The sequence below is a fragment of the Brachycentrus maculatus genome, unplaced genomic scaffold (genome assembly GCF_059751285.1).
Source record: "Brachycentrus maculatus isolate JH-2025_06_01 unplaced genomic scaffold, ASM5975128v1 h1tg000183l, whole genome shotgun sequence".
NCBI lineage: Eukaryota > Metazoa > Arthropoda > Insecta > Trichoptera > Brachycentridae > Brachycentrus > Brachycentrus maculatus.
In genome coordinates, this window is record NW_028280934.1 from 357,358 (window position 1) to 377,292 (window position 19,935).

Below are 19,935 nucleotides of genomic sequence, written 5' to 3' on the forward strand. Positions count from 1 at the left end.
TTTTTGACTAATTTCATAAGAAAATTTTAATGAAATAATTTTTAATTAAGAATAAGCATTTTGATAGAAACTGTATGTTAAAAGCTATAAAGAGCTATCTGAGTACTTCCCACGATAAGATAAGGGTTTATTTCCCCTGTGATAAGCGCAATGTACGGCGAGGGGGTATTTTAAGTCTAATGGAATCTTCATTACACATTAATTTATTCGAAAAGTACAAAGGATGTGAACTCCATGCATGGTTTGATACTCGTAAAACTTAAATTAGTTCGCTTTCTCAAACAAAATTTATAGGAAAACAATATCCACATCTTAAAATCATCTCAATTACAAAACTCTTTTTAATTCACGATTATTTACAAATAAAATATCTCTAATGTAAGAAGTTAATATATTAATAAAAACTATATCAGATAAAAAGCAATAAGAGGTTACATTTCTGTCCAAAACTGCAACAAATTGGTGCATAAGGTACCAAATTGAGTCGATCAGTTTAACGCTTCGGGAAAACGCGGTGACGATGGGGATATAAAATGTTATAAAATGTTATATATGCAATCCAAATATCCGGTCATGTTCCCTGGAAATCATAGATATCTAAATATGTTCTTTCGTTATAAAAGAATGATGATTCAACTCAAAAAATTTAAGAATCGTAGAAGTTTAAGGTTCTAAAATATCGTCACACAAAAATTAATTCAATGAAATTTTTGCTAAAAAATTCGTACGTGTTGGTAAAGTTTATGATAATATCCACTAAACAATCATAGGGAACGTTAAAAATGTATTTTTTAATCTGTATAAATAAAAATATTATTGTTGATTCTTTAAAAATTTAAAATCTCCTAGTCATTCGACAACTACTTAGAATTTTTTACACAACGCAGTAAATGAAACCGCGCGTATTTAAATTTATCTCTGTAAATATTATATTATAAAAGTGAAAATATTAACATATTTATTATTTTCCTTAAAATGTCCATATTTCTGTGAGTTGTTTTTAAAAGTAAGTAAAACCCTTATCCGCACCCCAATGGTGCATAGGGCACTGCGTTATATAAACGCAGTGTTATCTTGATCGTTTACACATGAAGGAAAGGTGATCAGCCCTCCGCTTCAGGTACCAGCCCAGGGTAGTATTGAATATATGTATCAGTGAAAAAATCACTTATATTTATTTTACCCCCCTTGGGAATCGAACACGGGACCTCCAGAACGGTAGCCGAGCGTGCTGACCATTACACTACGGAGGCGGACAATGTTTTTAATAGTGACAGGCAAAAATAGTTTTTTTTAGTTTTCTTAATGCAATGACAACGCCATCTATTGGAGAAAACAACAAAACACGCTATAATATTGCTCTTGGCAGAAATTGTGTTTTTCATAGCGTCTTAAATTTTTCTAAGGTACCAACAAGTATTGTGAAATCAAACATAATATAAATAAGTCCTCTCTTTTCTTTCATTTACATTTAACAAAACTGAGCCACAACAACGCGTAACCGGGACAAACTTGGATTTTTTGTAGCGTATTCCAATTACAAGTACTCGTATTGTTTACTAAGAGAAGAATAAGCGCCACTTTTATTTTTAAGTATCGTTGAAGAAAACGAGGTACTGAATGCTTAAGCTTTAATACGTAAGCTCAGCTTAATGACAGATCACGTACACTTCAACTCGAGACTTTCGGTATAAATAATTATTCCTCGTCTGCATGAATAATTAATCAGGCTATTTTTAACCTGCAAAGACGGATTTATCACTCATAAAATGTAAAACATTAAATGAAAGTATTTTTACTTTCATTAATAAACATTTACTGTAATCTGAAAAAAATAGTTTATTATTTTTCAAGATAATCTCCAAAAACAAAGATTTATATTTTCCGTTGGCGTAGAAAGTACGAAAGAAATATTTAGCAAAAGGTATTTTTTTTACCGATTAAAATAATCAAAAAATTGTCGTCATACTTTTGATAAATCTGATGTCGATGTTGAAGACTATGTACGTATGTTAAAAATAATTATTGAACTAAATATTTTACTTTAAAAACGTATAATACTACTTTTTTTAAAAGTGGTATTACGCAAAGTGAACGATGAATGATTGGAAGAGTGTTATATTTTTAATTTGAGAAAAAAAGTTGTTTTTTTATGTTGTCTTTTACGAAAACTTTAAGCAAAAATTGAAGCAATAACTTTGTGGTTCACTATTTTTAAAATTAAAATATTACTTTGTTTTAAAATCAGTATAACTATTTTATTATAACTCAATTTTAATGTCTACCGATTTCAAAGCGGAAATAAGTGGCTAGTTTGGAAATCGGAGGACATTGTAATTAAGTTATAATAAGTTATTTATAGTGATTTTAAAACAAAGTTATACTTTGATTAAAAAATAAAAATCTCTCTGAAGTTTTACAAGCTTGTCCTGCAAAAACCATTTGTACTTGATGCGAAATATGTACCAAGGCTTAATATCACAGATAAAGGTTCCAGACTGTATGCCGCTGTCCTAGAATGGAACATATCTAGTAACTTGAAAAAATTACACAAGTAAATATTCACACGTGACTTAATGTGTACCTACATAATCTTCAAACAATGCATTCGCTGCGCGCTAAATTAAAACTATGTACTTAACAAATGCCCAGAATTTGCAAGAACTGCCTACTGCTTGTGGGAGTTTCGCGAACAATTTCATTTACATTTCCTACTTCAATATTGACTAAAGCTCGAAGCGCTTACACAGAGAAAAACAGATATTTTATCAATAGCCACTAATGAACGTTTAGTTTAGCTCCATTGAACATTTTTTTTCTCGTGTAGGCGTTATACTATCGCCCACATTTTAACTTCGTTAGTCTAGGGGATGTTTATATTCAACGCATTTCGGATGTGTCCAATACCCTGTCTTCAATATTTTTCTTCATCTGTGTTGAGATGTCACCGTATAATTGTATTGGAATTTTTGATCATTATTGAAATATGTGTAAGCATCTTTTTTTTCATCCTTATCAATGAAAATTTTCCCTAATAGCTTTTGTGATGAAAGAACCCTAAGATACATTTTAATGTCTCTACAAAAATTAAGAAGAATATGGAAGTCTAGGTATTTACAGGGGTTACAAGATCATTATAATTTCTTTGCTCTTATAGCATTAATTTACTCCACTATGAGTTCGTTCACTTATGTTATCCCATTCTAAGATCCAATTATCCGAAGCATTGGACTGATCACCTGGGCTTCATCTAATTTACGATAAAGGCAAATTAACGCCAGGGCTCAAACGAAGATAGTAATATCCTAGTTTCTGAAACGTAATTGAAGAGATCGTTACTTTACAATCACAAAATTAAGTTGTAAAAAGATTGTTAAAATGATATGTTATTAAAATTATAAAATAAAATAACTTTGTTTTAACCACTTTTATTGGTACACTTTTTCCAACCGCTTTCGACAAGAACCTTGTCATCATCAGGGTTTATGTACTAATTCTAAAACATTGAAATACTCATGGTTAGGTTAAAGTTAAAAAAGTGTACCAATAAAAATGGTAAAAACAAAGTTGTTTTATTTTATAAAGTTTATAAAATGTGCTACAAAAAATCTGCGAGTAACATTCAAGAAAATGATGTGTTATTAAAAAAAAATACAAAAACATGTGCGGAGAAAAATTAAAGATTGTTATGAGAATATAACAACTAAAATAAAACAAAAGTCACTTTTCAAAAGACTTTCAAAACGTTGTTATTTAAAAATGTTAAATGTGGTGTCTTTTTGAAAAAATACTATGCTAGAGATAGGGAATCGTACCTTAAGATCAGAAGGATAAATATTAATAAAAATATTGTCATTTATTTATTTTTGAATTTGTTATTATATAGTTGTGGAAATCAATTCAAATGATGAGGAAATGTTGACATAGTATTGAGTGTTGGACCGGAAAGAGTGGCAGAATATATTTTTTTTATACGGAGACATCTGTAGGAGGTTTCTTGCACTTTTATTGGTGTTGCCAGAATATGATCTGGTAAGTACTTAAATAGATGTATACATTGTCTTTTATACTGTCATTGTTAACACGTGGGAGTACTTATCATTGACCTTTGAAAGGCTTCGTTAATATCCATTAAAAATAATTTGTAATTTAATTTAATTTTTATAATAATATTCTCAGGTATATTAATGAAGTTTTAAACGGATTTTAAATAATGTTGTCATTGTTATACCCATTTTATACGGTTTCAAAGTATTTTTTATTTATTTGTACAGATACTTTCGTCTTAGTCACAAAATTTACTGTCGATTTAATTTCGTGTTGATGTTTTAAGTTTATCTTAAGTACTTTCATTGTTTCAATTATTTTGTTTTATAAAGTGATGAAGTAATGAATTATCTTTATTCTGCTGAGGTTTTACTTCAATCAAAACTTTTTAAATTTAAAACAATACTTTTAATTTACAAAATAGATTACAAAATAGATCGTGTGTTCGCCTATATGCTAATGCCGGCACTGTATTTCGTTTGGATAAGTAGATGTCAACTGGATATATGAGTATGTATATAAATATACTTATATTTGTTGTATATGTTTGTAATGATTTACAACATGTTGAGTGTATCCCAATACTTTTTCACAAATGAAATGAAAGAGTTTCTGCTCAATAAAAAAAGCTTATTCATCTCACCAACAGATGTCTAGTGATATTCTAGTGATTCAAGTACTATGTTACGAAATTGGATCATATATATGGAAGTTCTAAGAATTTTAGTAGTGGGGTTGTCAATCATGGGTAGAATTGGTGAATGTTACACGTCTGTAAAATGATCACTCAAACCAGCCTATGACGGTAGTAAGCCCCGTAAAGGCTCAGAATTCTATATTCTTTTTTATCTATGTTGAGATGTCAAGAAATAATATAAAATTAATTATCATAAAAGAGTTGCCTAATACCGATCTGCAGAAATTACAACAACACATATGCGTTGCTGTAGCGTGTTGGTATCAAGAAAAGACACGGCGATACCTATTTACTCGCTAATGCCTTTATAACGCCAAAGTAAATTTGTACTCCCGATATGTGTGCCTGCGAACTGGTGTTAGTGCACACGTAACACGGAAAACATGACTGTGTTCATATAAAAGAGATCTCTTCGCATAAGTCTTTGTTTCTATGTGGAATGAGAAAGACATCATTATTTAAAGCGTCCGTGCCTTTTTGTGCTCGGTAATGCGATGCAATTATTCCTATCGATTTCTTGAAAATAAAGAAAGTATTTTAAAATACACAAATACAAAAAAAGAGCAGGCAATTTAAATTCGTACTAATTGGGACGATACTAATACTGAACATTTTATCACAACCTTTATCAAAAATGTGAGGAAGTATCATTATTTTCATTGTGAAGTGAAGTGATTAAGTGGTTATTTAATAAACTAGTACGTATAACATATTAAAAACGATGCAGGACGAAATTAAATACAATATTATAAAAATGCGTAAATCAAGTCTAAATATGTACAATAATATAATGAATAAAAACTTAAATTCCTTAAAGTCCAATGACGGAATCTTCATGGAAGTTTATAAAATCAGAAAAATACGCAATTTACTTTAAGTTAAAAGTGGTTTATAATACAAAGTGACTATTAAAACGACAAATATACTTTTAATGTATCGTATTATCATATTATCAAAAGAAAGAAAATAAAATTGGATGGAGCAGTAAGAACTATTCTCGAAGGATATAAGTTGCATAATACCTGTGGTTTTTATTACTATTCGCTCGCTGACGGAAATACTCTACAGCCGAGAAGTGTATGAGGGTTGTACGACTATATAAAGGTTGTTAGGGTGATGAAACGCGTACGAGTTGCGCCCTGGTAGAGCCGACGCTATAAGAGCTGACGTCGCGACGCCCCGATCGCAATAAGCTTTTTGCCGCGAACATAAAAGCTCCAATACAAGGTTCAATACAAACATTCCAAAACACACAATTTACTTCGATTAAAAATGACAAAATGTCGTTGTAAGTAAGCACGTAAGTGCTAGCAAGCTTTTCGTCGCGTGAAATCCGTGCTGAAAATATTAACTTAAAAAATCAAAAAGTTTCGTGTCAAAATGCGTGCTTCCGTCGCGTTTATCCTCAACCTCAACATCGCTTTTTACTTTACAACAGGCCAGACTGCTTATCAGGTAAGTTTACAATAGCTTGTTAACTTTGAAATTAATTTTGTTTCCGATTTCTCAATTAGATAAAACTGACGATGGTCTGTGTTCGCAGACACAGATAAATCGTATCTTTTTATCTATATGATACTATAAAACTGGTTTTGTCTTTCTGTAGATAAATGTTACCGTACCAAGATGAAAGTTATATCCCTTGTTTAAACAATAATATGTACATACATTCAACAGAAGTTGTAAAATGCTTACCACGGGGAATCTCGAAAAAATGGTTTTCAACTAGTTATTTTCAAATTGAATTAAATATTTGATAAAATGTTTTTACAGCAGATAAAGGAAAAATACCATTCGATTTAAATAAGCTAAAACGTCGGATTCAAAATAATAAACGTAATATTTTTATGTCAAATGGTCAAAAAATTGCCTCCCTTCGGATTTTAATTTAATTTTCACTTGGTAAATATCACATTAAAAAAATTATATTATGACATATTTTAAATATCTCCTTCAATGAATTGTATTCAGTATTTTTTTAAGATAAAAATATTTATTTATTTGTTTCAAGCTGAAAAGTATTAAATCAATTTCAAATAAAAATTGAATCACTCAATTATTTTGCCTTTATTAATTTATCATATTATTATGTAAAAATGTTTTTTATTTATTTTTTTAAATTTTGTTTATATAAAATCATATCTCGAATATTGTTTAACTGTTTTCGATTTATTTTATATTAAATTAAACATAAAAATCTTCATCGAATATTAAAAGTCAATTTGATTGAATAAAAGTTTACGACAATTCTAAGTATGAACAGAATTTTTTCATGTTTGTAATTGATATCTTTAATTTATTACAAACATCTTATTGAGTTTTAAATATCACCGGAAGGCTTCCCTTAAAAATCATCGGTTAAAGGTCATCGTAGGTATACTAGAATTCAATATTTTTATACTTTATACATTTAAACAATTACCTTCGACATATTTTTTGTAAAAATGCCGTTGAAATATTTGTAATGTCCGCCGGGCCGCCCTGAACTTCTTACTGATAAACTCCTTCTGAACTAACTAAACAACCACTCATTCGATTCACATGCCTAAACCATTTAAACACGCTTTTTTAAATTTGATCGTAAATGCTTATCCTCAGACTTCTGTTTTTAACATACATCACCATTAAAAATCTATCATATAGATACATCGTAATGCTACATATTTGTCTGTGAGATCTCATTCCGACTGCATTCAGTCTACTTTGATCCTTATTTTGCCAATTTCGTGCTTCATTTCCATACATTATGGTTAGAACCAGGACAATCTCTTTCAAAAACCATGACTTTGGATGCTTTGGAATCTTATTAATTATATTTTAATGTAGATCCATGAATCAGGAGCACAGGGCTGATTGCCTTGCCTTTATGTAGTAATTGACGATTAATTAATACGGTCTTATCTTTAATACCTTTGCAATGCCCCTTAAAGGACCGTTGGGTATGGATAAGGACATAAAGATGCGATATAAAATAAATTGGGCCACTGAATATTATTAATATGTCTCGGGGGATGATAAGTGTCGTTATTAGGGGGCATATCATGATTTATTTGATATGCCCCCTGATTTATTTGAAGAGTCAAGCACCAAATATTTTCCATTCCAAATTATGACATTTGAGACAAAAAATATTTTTTTTCGCTCTCGAATTTAACAAAATTATGTTTTCATTAAAAAAAATTAAACTTTTGCAATATAAATTTTTTATTTTAATTATTAATATTTTTTCAAAGTAAGATCTATTTTTAATTTGAGGAATACTTAGTAAACGTTTGATGTCATATTTATTTGAAAATTTAAACGCTCATCTACCCTTTTATTTTTCTTCAAAAAAATGTGCTTTTCTTAAAAAAAATTGCTTTTAATTATTACATTTTTTTTTTAAATTCAGTAAAATTTCTTCGTTGATTGAATTGATACTCACAATCGACACAGTGGTAATATTTAACCAATTAAAGTGGTGATGATTAAAAAAAATTAACTAAATGAATCCAAAATATTAAAGAACAAATGGAAATATTTTAAAATTTTAAAGATCGGCATCGTGCAATCTCACATGAAAAGAAATACATATGTATACATTTAGAAATATCCTATAGAAAAAAAGTAAAATAACACATTAAAAAAGCAATATATATATATACAAAAAAACATTATGTTAAGGGTATTTACCATGAATTAAATGGTTAAGGATGTACGCATATCATTTTAAAGCTGAAAGGTTTTAAAAAAATGCCTTTTTCACATGAGTGTTAAAAAATATAAATTAGAAGATTGAGTACTCGTATTTGAACCATTAAACCATTTAAAAATCGCCAAACAAAGTTATAAACACAATATTATATGCATGTAATTTATATTTGAACCACTAACTTAGTTATCTTCCATTTAATGTTTCCAATCACTCAACATCACTCGAATCAGCGGTTGGCTTCGAAACCTGTGGACATTATAATATACCATAGTTATAGTAAAATATTTATGGTGATTTAAAAACAAAGTTACATTTTAATTTTAATATTTAATGCTTTTAAGATGACGGTGTATTTCATTAAAAAAAAACCTTGCATTGACTCATGATTTTTAAAAAAATATATTTAGTTTATTTTTCAAATAGGAAAAAGTGACTAGTAATGTTAACAAAGCACAAACACCAGTTATGGTCTTTCCGATTTTTCCATAGCCGTATAAGCTGAAAGCTCTCTAAATAAATGGAGCTATAATGTAGTTAATCTGCAAATTGAGTTGAAAGCGAACGGATATTATTACGGCGAATGCTGGCGAAGAAAAGGTTTTCTAGCTAAAACTAACCGATAACCCTAGCTTTTACTCATAACTCCAATTGGAAAACGATATTGTTTTCAGAAAAAATAAACTTTTACTCTGGATTTGTTACGATTTATTACACAATCTCATACTTTTTACTGCACTTCTATATACTATATATTAGTATGATTTATGAAATACATATGGAGAATTTTTTTGTAAAGAGCAAAGGGGAAAAAATAGGGTTTTCCAAACTTTTATGTTATGAAACTGTGTTTGAACGACAACTTGTGGCGCCATATGGTACTACAAAAAATGTAATAAAATTGTGAATTATAATAATTTTTCAAAAGCTACAGTTATTTGATAGTATGCTATCTGGTTGAATGCGTAATATCTCAACATACCTTACTCCTTTCAACGACGTCATTTATCGAAAAACTTGATTTTTCAGGACATCGTTTTTAAAGTTTAAAAAAAAACAATACAATGCATTAAAAATAATTATCTAGCCACTTATTGAACTTTTTACTGTGTAAGAGATATTTTAAGGTAAAGCTTGCAGGATTTTTTTTTTAATATTTAGTATATTCAAAAAAATAATTAAACAATACCTTTTCTTCAAAATGCAAAAACAACATTTGTCTGCCTTGTTTCTGGTAAATATTAAGTTTAAAATATGCCTCTTTTGCTGGAATATAGCACATTTTCTGGGCATTCCAAAAACATGCATAACTGAAAATAGACGATTTTTGATTTATGACTTTCTTGAAAGGAGTGAGTGATGGGTGAGGATGAGAATGAGTGAGGGAACCAGTTTGATAATAAAACTAGCAAACTGATTAACATCATACATGAATCTTGTGAGGTAGCTGGTACCCATATATAAATGCATGTATTTAAAAGATCATATATGCCAGATTTATGAACTCTACCAGAAATTATCCTTAATTAATCAAAATATAAAAGTACAATATAATAATTAAAATTGTCAGCGCGAGAACTTGCATCTCACAAATATTTTAAAACTTCTCTGTTGACCAAGTGAGGCATCAAAGGATTAAAAATTTGTCATTGTCAACAAACAAAAGTTTTACATTTTACGAAAGTACTTTCTATTGTGGACAGCCTTTGTTCTTTCATCTTCTATAACATTCTGCATTGATACCTCGTTCAAAGCTTTTATCCTTAAGCGAGGACTTTATTCTTATAATCCTTTACAAAATGAAAAAATATTATTGAAATGAATTAAATGATTAACCGATAAATTTTATACAAAGGAATTCTGTAACATATTAAGACAAAATGGAGCAAATAGAAATGTGATGATTTCATTATTTGATTCGGCAGTCACTTGTCTACTTTGAATTTAAATTTACTTAAAAAATATAATTTTTCTTAAATGGCGGTATTTACTTGATAAATAAATACTTCACTATACAAAAATTAGTATTTACTAAGTGAAATTAAAAATTAAAAATGAAATACATCGTATCAAACATTTTTTTAAATGACCACTGAGCACTTTCGACTTTATCCTTACTGTCTTACCTATGTATATACAAGCCTCTTATATAACAGGGCTTAAGGGTTTTTTCTTAACAAAAAAAAACAGAAGTTTTATGCATGCAGGCGCCGTGGCGTCGATGGGTAGACGTTAGACTGCAAAATTAGCGTCCCGGATTCGATTCCCGCCAATCGCAAAGTAAATCCAAGATAGGTTTATTTTTAATTGGTCTAAGTATTTGTAATGCATTTTTATACTTACATTTCCTATCTTTACTATCCTAACCTGCAGACAAGCCTCTAAAAGTAGAAGCTTTGCGGGTTATTATTATTTTTCTAATTGAAGATATTTACTCCAATATTTATTTTATCAGATGTTCAAGAATGTAATATTACTATGAATATTGTGTTTTCTTTTCATTCATCAGATTTCTTAAGAAACGTTCATTCTGCGATCGATAAATTGCTTCAATAGAGTTTAGGTAACCCCCTTTTAGATTCATGAATTGAATGTCTGGTACGATAGTTATCTTGACAGACGTATTTATACTCCCAGTAACTCCTCACGAAACTTTGTCTAGTAAATGCCCATTTCAACACTTAATTAAATGCCTTAATTAATCCAACTTGAGAATTTTCTGAGAGTTCCTTTGATTGAAATTTAAATGCTTATTTTATTTTCTTGCAGTGGATCAAAAATCTATCCACTCACTTATTTTTCAAGTAAAAACTTCACTATTAGAAATAAATATATGTATATAAGTAAGTATATAGATTAAAATAATTTTGGAGTTTTTTAAGCTTTAAAAAATGCATATCTGAGCAGATAGGTATAATATACTCACAAAATTATGAGTGTGTTGAATTTTGTGTTTCTCCAATTTTTTTTGGGTTCAAGGGTCAGCTCACTGCCAAGACCTACATGGGTCATTTAACTCACGACCTGTCTTGGTGGTAGGAGTTTCACCTTCTCGGAGTCCAGTAGAGGTCCTCCAAGGATGTGACTTCGTTTGTGAGCAAGTGCATCACAATTGTAAAGAATGTGGATTGGCGTTTCGTCATCCTCCATACAAAATCTGAATACTGGAGTGTTATGAAGTGAGATTTTTGTCATGTGTTTCCTCAGTCTGCAGTGTCCTGTCCACTTAGTTTAGGAGTTATTTTAACAGTTTTGTTTTTTAGAAGATTATCGAAGTATGGGTATTTACAGGGCTTACGTCATATCATTGGATGGTTAAATGATCACTTCGTAAACCATCGCGGCCGAAACGTTTTCTCAAGTCCGTTGGCGTGGATCTATCTAAAATACTGCTGAGTTTAGATCTAATCTCAATATACAGCCCTACTGTTAGTAGGGATTTAAACTGCCAAAATACCAAAAACCCTTGAGGTGATTTTAACGAAAACGGCGCTATATAATATACAAGATATGAATAAGACCAATCATGACGCATGCGGTGGAGACATGAGCCATCACAATTAGGAAGCTCAGAGACAGAATTCGAAACAAAGATACTAAGCGAACCAGTGAGACCGATGATGTCATACGATGGGGTAGAAAAAATATCAGATTTTGGAAAGACTACGAAACAGGATGCATGAATCAAGGATTCAAATCTTGCCTACGAACACTGGGTGAAAAACTACATAAATGCATATTACTTAAAATACAAACTAAACTTTATGTCTTGAATGGTAGGTAAATGGTGTCGTTAAAGTAAAATATGAATAAAAAAATTTGTTCATGAAGTATTTACTGCCTGTTCGGCGTCTTACTCCAGATTTAAAATAATATGAATAATAAAGAATATGGCATTATTATCGTTGATGAAATTCGTTAAAAAATTAGCTAATAACTTATTCATTGTTATTTATTATAAATTCTTTTTTAATAAAAATATGTCAAAACTATTTATTATTATATACTAAACCTTGCACGGATACTCAGAAATATCCCAGGGATCCCTGAGTCCATAAGGACCACTTTGGGAACCACTGCTCTGAATTGAGCTGAAGTACAGTAGAGTCTTGGTTATCCGACCTTCGGTTTTCAGATCTTTCGAGTTATCCGACCTACCGGGGCAATTCTCATTTCTTTTACCCAACTGCACGCATTATATTCGCGCGCCAAGCGACAATCCTCATGTTTTATTACCGTGCCGTAAGTGCATTTTGATATTTTAGTTCGTTATATTTAAAAAGTTTTCGATGTGCAAATAAAATCATCAAAAATTTCAATGTTGATTTTATCATTTTCCGTGTTATCCGACCTTGCCGCGGCCGTTTTAGGTCAGAAAATCGAGACTCTACTGTACTATAGACTAAACACTATAGTAATATTTGTTGTACTGCTTCTTTAAAAGTATTTTTCTGACGTTAGTGTTCCATTTCCATCACTATATTTGGGTCGATTAAAAAGTTACCTCACCATCGCTGTCTCCAAATTCACCCCATAATTTCATTTTGTAACCATCGCAATCAACTATGCGCACAAGTGCTTGATTAATTTCCGCACATTCCGCTAATCTAATGACAAGAAAACACGCACATCCGTATCCGGATGAGTTGATATTCGCGTGAAATATGATAATCATAATTATAGTGATTTCTCGCCTGGTGTGGAAATTAAAGACTGCACGTGGAGCTACGTGACGGTAAAACTTGAGCTTTAAAAGCGATTTATAATTTAAACTGAACAAACAATGTTGTTTCGTCGTAAAGTTAATCAGAGAGGGTAAAGAGTTAACCCTTTGAGATTTTTAAGGCTTTCTTTGTGCATTTGTATAGCAAACATGAAGTTTAATTGGGGCGTAAAGTTACACGAAACGTTTTTGTATCACAAATTTCATTTCGAAGTAAGTTTTCAGTAATTTTTATTATAATGTACGTTAGATAGTGAACAAAGCGGTAGTTAATTAAATCGTTGTATTTTTTATTTAAATAATGCTTTGGTTTCCTCAAAGGGTAACTTTATTTTTAATTTTTTCCTTTTTGGAGTAACGTATGTCCTAAAGTTGGAATCTATTTAAAACCATTAATATATTTGATTATTAGCTAGTAACACTAGTATAATATCACTTATTGAGTTTTATTTCGTTACACACGAGAAGTTTCTAAAACTACAGATGTTTTCTTCAACAGGTGATTACAAAAACTAACGAGCAAAAAAAAAATTGTAAATTTAGATGTGGGTGGGGGGGGGTTATAACTAGAGGGGGGGGGGGTTAAGGGGTGGGAAATTGTTCAACAGAAATAAAGACAATAATGGTGATGTATTTCGGAAAAGTATATTTTTAATCAATATTTTATCAGAATTTAAATTAATACGTATAAATATTTTTAAACATAATGATTTTTCATATTATTTTTTGACATCTCATCTTTGATGAAGAAGAATATGGAAGTCTGGGCATTTACGGGGCTGACGACCGTCATAGGCTGGTTTAAGTGATCACTTTACACACGTGTAAAATTCAGCAATTCTACCCATTACCGACAACCACACTTCTCAAATTCTTGGTAGTTCTATATATATGAACGAATTTTGAAACATTAGTAGTGTTACACTAGAGACATCTATTAGTGAGATGAAAAAATGTTGTAAATAAAGATTTTTTACAATATCTTATCATCCCATTATTGTGACGTAAAAAAATAATACCCTTTCACACACACACACACACACACACACACACACACACACACACACACACACACACACACACACACACACACACACACACACACACACACACACACACACACACACACACACACACACACACACACACACAAACACACACACACACACACACACACACACACACACACACACACACACACAAACACACACACACACACACACACAAACACACACACACACTATATAAATATAAATATGGTATATCTTGTGCGTGACAGAACTGAATCAGTTGTAGTAGGTACTTAATTTAATAATAAAATTGTTCAACAGAAGTAGAGATAAGAACAAAAAGATCTTAGATAAGTGAATGCGCAAAAAAAAGATAAAAAAATGAAATGTAACTAAATAACTATAACGCCATTTCCCGCAGGGGTACGTAGAGAGAATGCCACACTTATCTGTCTTTGCAAACATTCTTCGCCTCTTCTACATTCATGTAATTCCACATTATCGCTTTCAAGGATTTGACATACCTGATCATGCCTAGTTTTCCTCGGTCTTCCTTCGTTCCTATTTCCAACAACTTTTGCCTGATCAATTTGTTTAACCATTTTTTCCTCTCTCATTCGTTCACATGTCCAAACCATCTCAACACACTTTTTTTAAGCCTCGAGACGTTCAGACTTGAATCTTCTTTCAGCAACAAAAAAAATATAATCGTTTTATCTCAAGTTGAGACATCTCCTATATTGACATATCATCCATAGGGTGAATTATCCAGTATCCGATGAATGAAAATATATAGTTTAAAAAAATATATTATTAAGTTACCTTGGACTGGTACCTAAAGTGTATGTCTGATACCTTTCCATCATGTTATTAGAGTATTATCTTAAAACATTACATATATACGTTGTATGCAGTGGCGTGCACAGATAATTAATCAGGGTAGCCAGTAGAGGTAGGTGCTAAGGTAAGCTGATACCACTTAATAGTTGGCAGTTGAGGTAGGTAGTTGGGTAAGCTTGGTACTACCTAGTAAGGTAGGGTAGGTACTGGTTGCGTTTTTCTTTATCACGCGGGTAAGTTAGGATACACACTGCTTTTCTACCTATATGGAAGGCACGCCCCTGGGTATGTACATGTACAGTCTGTTCACAGACATTTTACCTCTAGTTTTTTTTAATTATTTATACTACCAAATAAATAATTTTAAAAAACGTTCACAGTTTTTTTACCTCTAGTTTTTTTATTTATTTTAAAGTTGCTAAATAAATAATAAAAAAAAAACTAGATGTAAAATAACTGTGAACAGACTGTACATACTAACACATTTTTCAATGAAATCTACAGTTATTTATTTAAACATATGAGTATTTACAATGTGACATGAGTAAGACGAAAAATCAGAGATAACAGAAAAATATTATTATAGAAGTAGGAATGTAGTAGAATACCACAAACCTGTCTCTTTTAAATACTAGCTCAATTTCGCTTGTCACGTGAAACGTATGTCAGCTTTCATGAGATAAAATATAAAATTGTAAAGACCTAGGTAAATGCTCAAATACGTCACATCGACTTACCTTCGTCATAAATATTATCAAAAGTATTTTGTATTTAAAAAGCATTGTAAACTTTGTGTTGTGGTAAAATAACACTCTTCGTATCATTCATCGGTCACTTTGTGTAATACCATTTAATAATACTACTTCATGACTACCGGTTTAGAAAATCTATTCAATCATGAAGTCAAATGTAGACTTATGTGAAATTTCTACGGTCTCCTATTTGTATAATACAAAAAAAAATATTTTTACTATAATTATCATTCTTTGACTGAGAGAGGAAAAAAATAAAGGAATAAGAATGGTAATATTTTTGAAAGCGGACTTAGTTACTTAATTCTAATTTATATTTGAAGCATTAACTATGTGATTTTCCATTTTATAATTTCACAAATTAAAACTTTGTTTTAAAATCACTATATTATATATTATAGTGATTTTAAAACAAAGCTACATTTTAAATAAAGATTTAATTGTTTTTTTACTATGGGCTAGTCTGTAAGATCATTTAAATAGCTTTTTTAAATATTTGTCGTAAAAAAAATAAGATTCAAAATCTGCATCATCAGGTAAAATGATAAACTAACATTATATGTAACTAAATAATGTATTGCATGTGAGTTGTATTTTCACTTGCAACGAACCATCTGTAATTTTCGAACTAGTCGTGTTAACTTAAAAAAAATTAAAAACTGGCCCTGCTGCTGCTTTTTACATTCAAATATTCATGTAATTTCACAGAGCTGCACTCGTATTAGATTTTTCCAAATATTCCAGAAAAAAAGCCAGCCTTTATTAATTAAAAAGGTACCAAAGGATGAATAAAAAAAAGATTAGTAAATCCTTTGTATTTGTAAAAAAATACAAAAAAGAGGTGATTATTTATGTATGAAAATCCTTAATTTATAAATTATGAGAATATGGTAGAAAGATAGTTAAATTGCAGCAAGTATTCTAGATGAAAGGAGTGGGAATCTGTTCCACATTCAGCTCAGTAATCTGCAAAGTAAAAGCTAGCGAGAGAACTAAGCTGACAGTTTGAAAAGACCTTTAATAGACAAAAGCTTATTTGTGTGCACCGACAGTGGATACTTTTAAACTAGGTACGTAGATTCTGAGACGTGAGACATGAGGAGTGGAAGAGATGGGAGAGAAGCAGAAAGGTAAGATTAGAAGTCCATAGTTCAGGAGAACAAAGGATCGACCCAAAATTGGATCTATACTTGGGTAACGTGAACCTTGATAGGTACAGGATACACAATATATCGGCTCAAGATTATCTAGACAAGTATTGTTCTGTGTTCCAACTTCATAGTCCCTGGTCTTATGGCAAGTCAATTACTATCACTCAATACAAATGTACCTCTAATAATAACACACTGAATTTTCAACTAAATATACATATATTTATGAATCTTAACAAAGCTTTTTTCATTCAACCTATCTCGCAAAAACATTTCATAAGTAATAAAATTAATGAATATTATGTTCAAACCTTTTTTTGAAGAAAAAAATTGACTAAAAATTTCTGTCTGTATAATGGAAGATAATGGTAATTTTTATTACATTTTTAAATATTGATATCTTGATTAATTTGGAATCAGTTATCACTCACAAAAAACCCATCCATAGTTTGAAATTTGATTGAATGAATAATTTAATGTAATTGAAATAAAAAAAAAACATAATATTTAGCGGTTGCATTTTTTTTATATTTAAATTGATTTGGTTTTTATGTATAAAAAAAAGTATTTTCTGAAAAAAATAAATAGCAAATATCGCATTGCTTGAAAAACACAAAATAATTGTGAAAGCTCTGTCTGAAGTTACAATATGCACTAAAATATTAAAATGAAACATAAAATATCGTAAAGTTCTTAAATCAAGTTGATAAATAAATTTAATAAACTTCAAATAGGTACCAGGGAAAGCTTCGAGGGATTTGAGAAAGCTGGAAAGTGCTTTTCTAACTCTTTGAACAAATTATAACCAATTAAAGTTTAAAACAGACCATAGAAGACTTTGCTTCAAAAATATACAGGTAGAAATTTAAATTATTAATTGAAAGTTAATTTTTTTAAAATATTTTTTTACAAATTTCATTAATATGAAGTATGAGACATGTTTTGTAACGTTTATTAAAAAATGTAATTGAATATATCACTTATCAAAGTAGGAATTTAATGAGCAGTAATACGCTATTCATTGCGGTTTAAACGTTTCAAGTATGGGTACATATATAAACTCATATATTAAAGCTCTTGGCGAATGAAGAACGTTTATTAAAAGGCAGCGTATAAAATTAACTTCCTACTTCAAAAACCATATTCAGGAAATAAATACATCCTTGATGAAAGATTTTCCCGTTCGTTTCACAGGAAATGAAATTCTCTAATATGAAACTTTGTAGTCCTTTTATAGGATGAATGTAAGCGATAGTAAAGACGTTTTGGTATGTAATTTAAATAATGTGTTATTTTCATTTTTCAAACAAATTGTGCTTAAAAATAAATATTTGAAGTCTTTTTTGCGGAATGGTTAGATATTATTGACTTTTAAATTAAAAAAAAAATACTTGACAGTTCAATATTCCTTTGACAGTTTAAAAAAATATATTATGAATGTTTATTTTTCATAGATATAACTCGATGAAGCTTCATCGAAAATACATTTCTTAAAAGAAATACAAAAATCTAAATAAATAAAGTTTTAATATACGATAATTAAGTATTTTACATTTATTGAACGATTGTTTTGAAATTTCGACTCAACGTTGCATTTATGTCAATACGAAAATGTTGTATATAAAATCTGTGTCTCGTATTTTTTTAAACTGTTTTTATACGCGATAGTAAGAACGAAACACACTTAACGAAACATTGCTTATGAACATGGTCAACAGTGTAATTCTTGACATTTGCTGTTACTTAGCCTTTTCAATGATTTCGATTGCATTGTTGTTTGACAGATTTTTATATTTTCACTGCTTCACAGCCATTGTAAAATGAAACACGAAAGAGCGTGATTAATTTTATTTTTCTTTTTCATTCAACCAGACTGAACCACAGTAATGTGTGGTTTTATATAACTAGTACATATACATTAAAAAAACCTCGGATAAAAGAGTAGCAATAATATTAAAAAGGTTTGTATTTATTTTAATATAATGTGTATATTCTTCATAAAAAGCTTTTTTTATCATTCACTCTACGATATCAACAAGTTAATAAAATATACTTCAGTGTTAAGTTTATGTGTGTTGTTATTTTTATGTTTGCATTAGACCACCATAAAAGAACATACGAGTACAAAAACACCGTTAAAAACTAATAATTATGTTTACACACCCTTAAAGGTACGTAAAATGTCACTACAATATCTGATTACAGCTACGCTTTTCCAAATAAAATAAAAAGTGTGAAATAAACAAAATATTTGAGAAAAAATATTTTGCTGTATGGAGTTAACATAAAGTAAAAAATAATATGTTGAATTTTAGTAAAAATAAAGAAAAACAAAAGTTTCCAGAAAAATCAATGAGTTTTACGGTACTAACGTATTTGTTAATTATATCCTATTTTGTCATATAATTTTAACATCCACATTTAGTTTTATAAATAAGTATTGTTAAATGTGCACTTGACCAGGGAAAATTAAAAAAAGGCTCATTATTGTATGTTTTAATTTGTAGCACATGTGAGAAAAATAATTTAAAAATACTTACAATACAAAAATAATACAAATCGGTCGTTCTCAAAACTAGTCGTGTATTAATTGAAAAACTCCAAACTCATTATATCGTAGTCATACAAGAGAAAGTGACCAAGTGCATTTTTTTTACCAAACAGTGATCATTGATTATTTGATACCCTACTAGCTTAATATGCCCTGAAAAACGTCCCAAAGGATTTTAAACTTGTAAGTATAATATATTGACCTGGTAAAAATGACTAACTGCATTGATGTTTATTTTGTTGCCAAGTAAAACTGACTTAAATGGCCCTCCTGAGCATTTTACGTTTTGGTAGTTGGTCATTTTCTCGTGTACGATTACTATATGTTACAAGTGTTTTACAAATTAGATTTTATACGATGTTTATTTTTTCCAACAAAATTTAAAGAAAATGGATAAAAAATTGGAAATAATCAAGTTTCTTATATATATTAAGTAAATTACAATTATAAATAAACAAATAACAAATATCGTG

The 19,935-nt window shown here is 29.8% G+C and overlaps 1 protein-coding gene across 1 annotated transcript in view; it reads left to right on the plus strand.

Annotated features, from left to right (window-relative positions):
- The first annotated feature begins 5,170 nt into the window (after positions 1-5,170).
- LOC148307956 (corticotropin-releasing hormone-binding protein) overlaps positions 5,171-19,935 on the plus strand; it is a 42,402-nt gene continuing 27,637 nt past the window's right edge. The window contains exon 1 of the mRNA XM_088262546.1: positions 5,171-6,199. Coding sequence (XP_088118672.1) covers positions 6,125-6,199 — 75 coding nt within the window. The 5' untranslated portion in view covers positions 5,171-6,124. The remainder of the gene's footprint in view (positions 6,200-19,935) is intronic.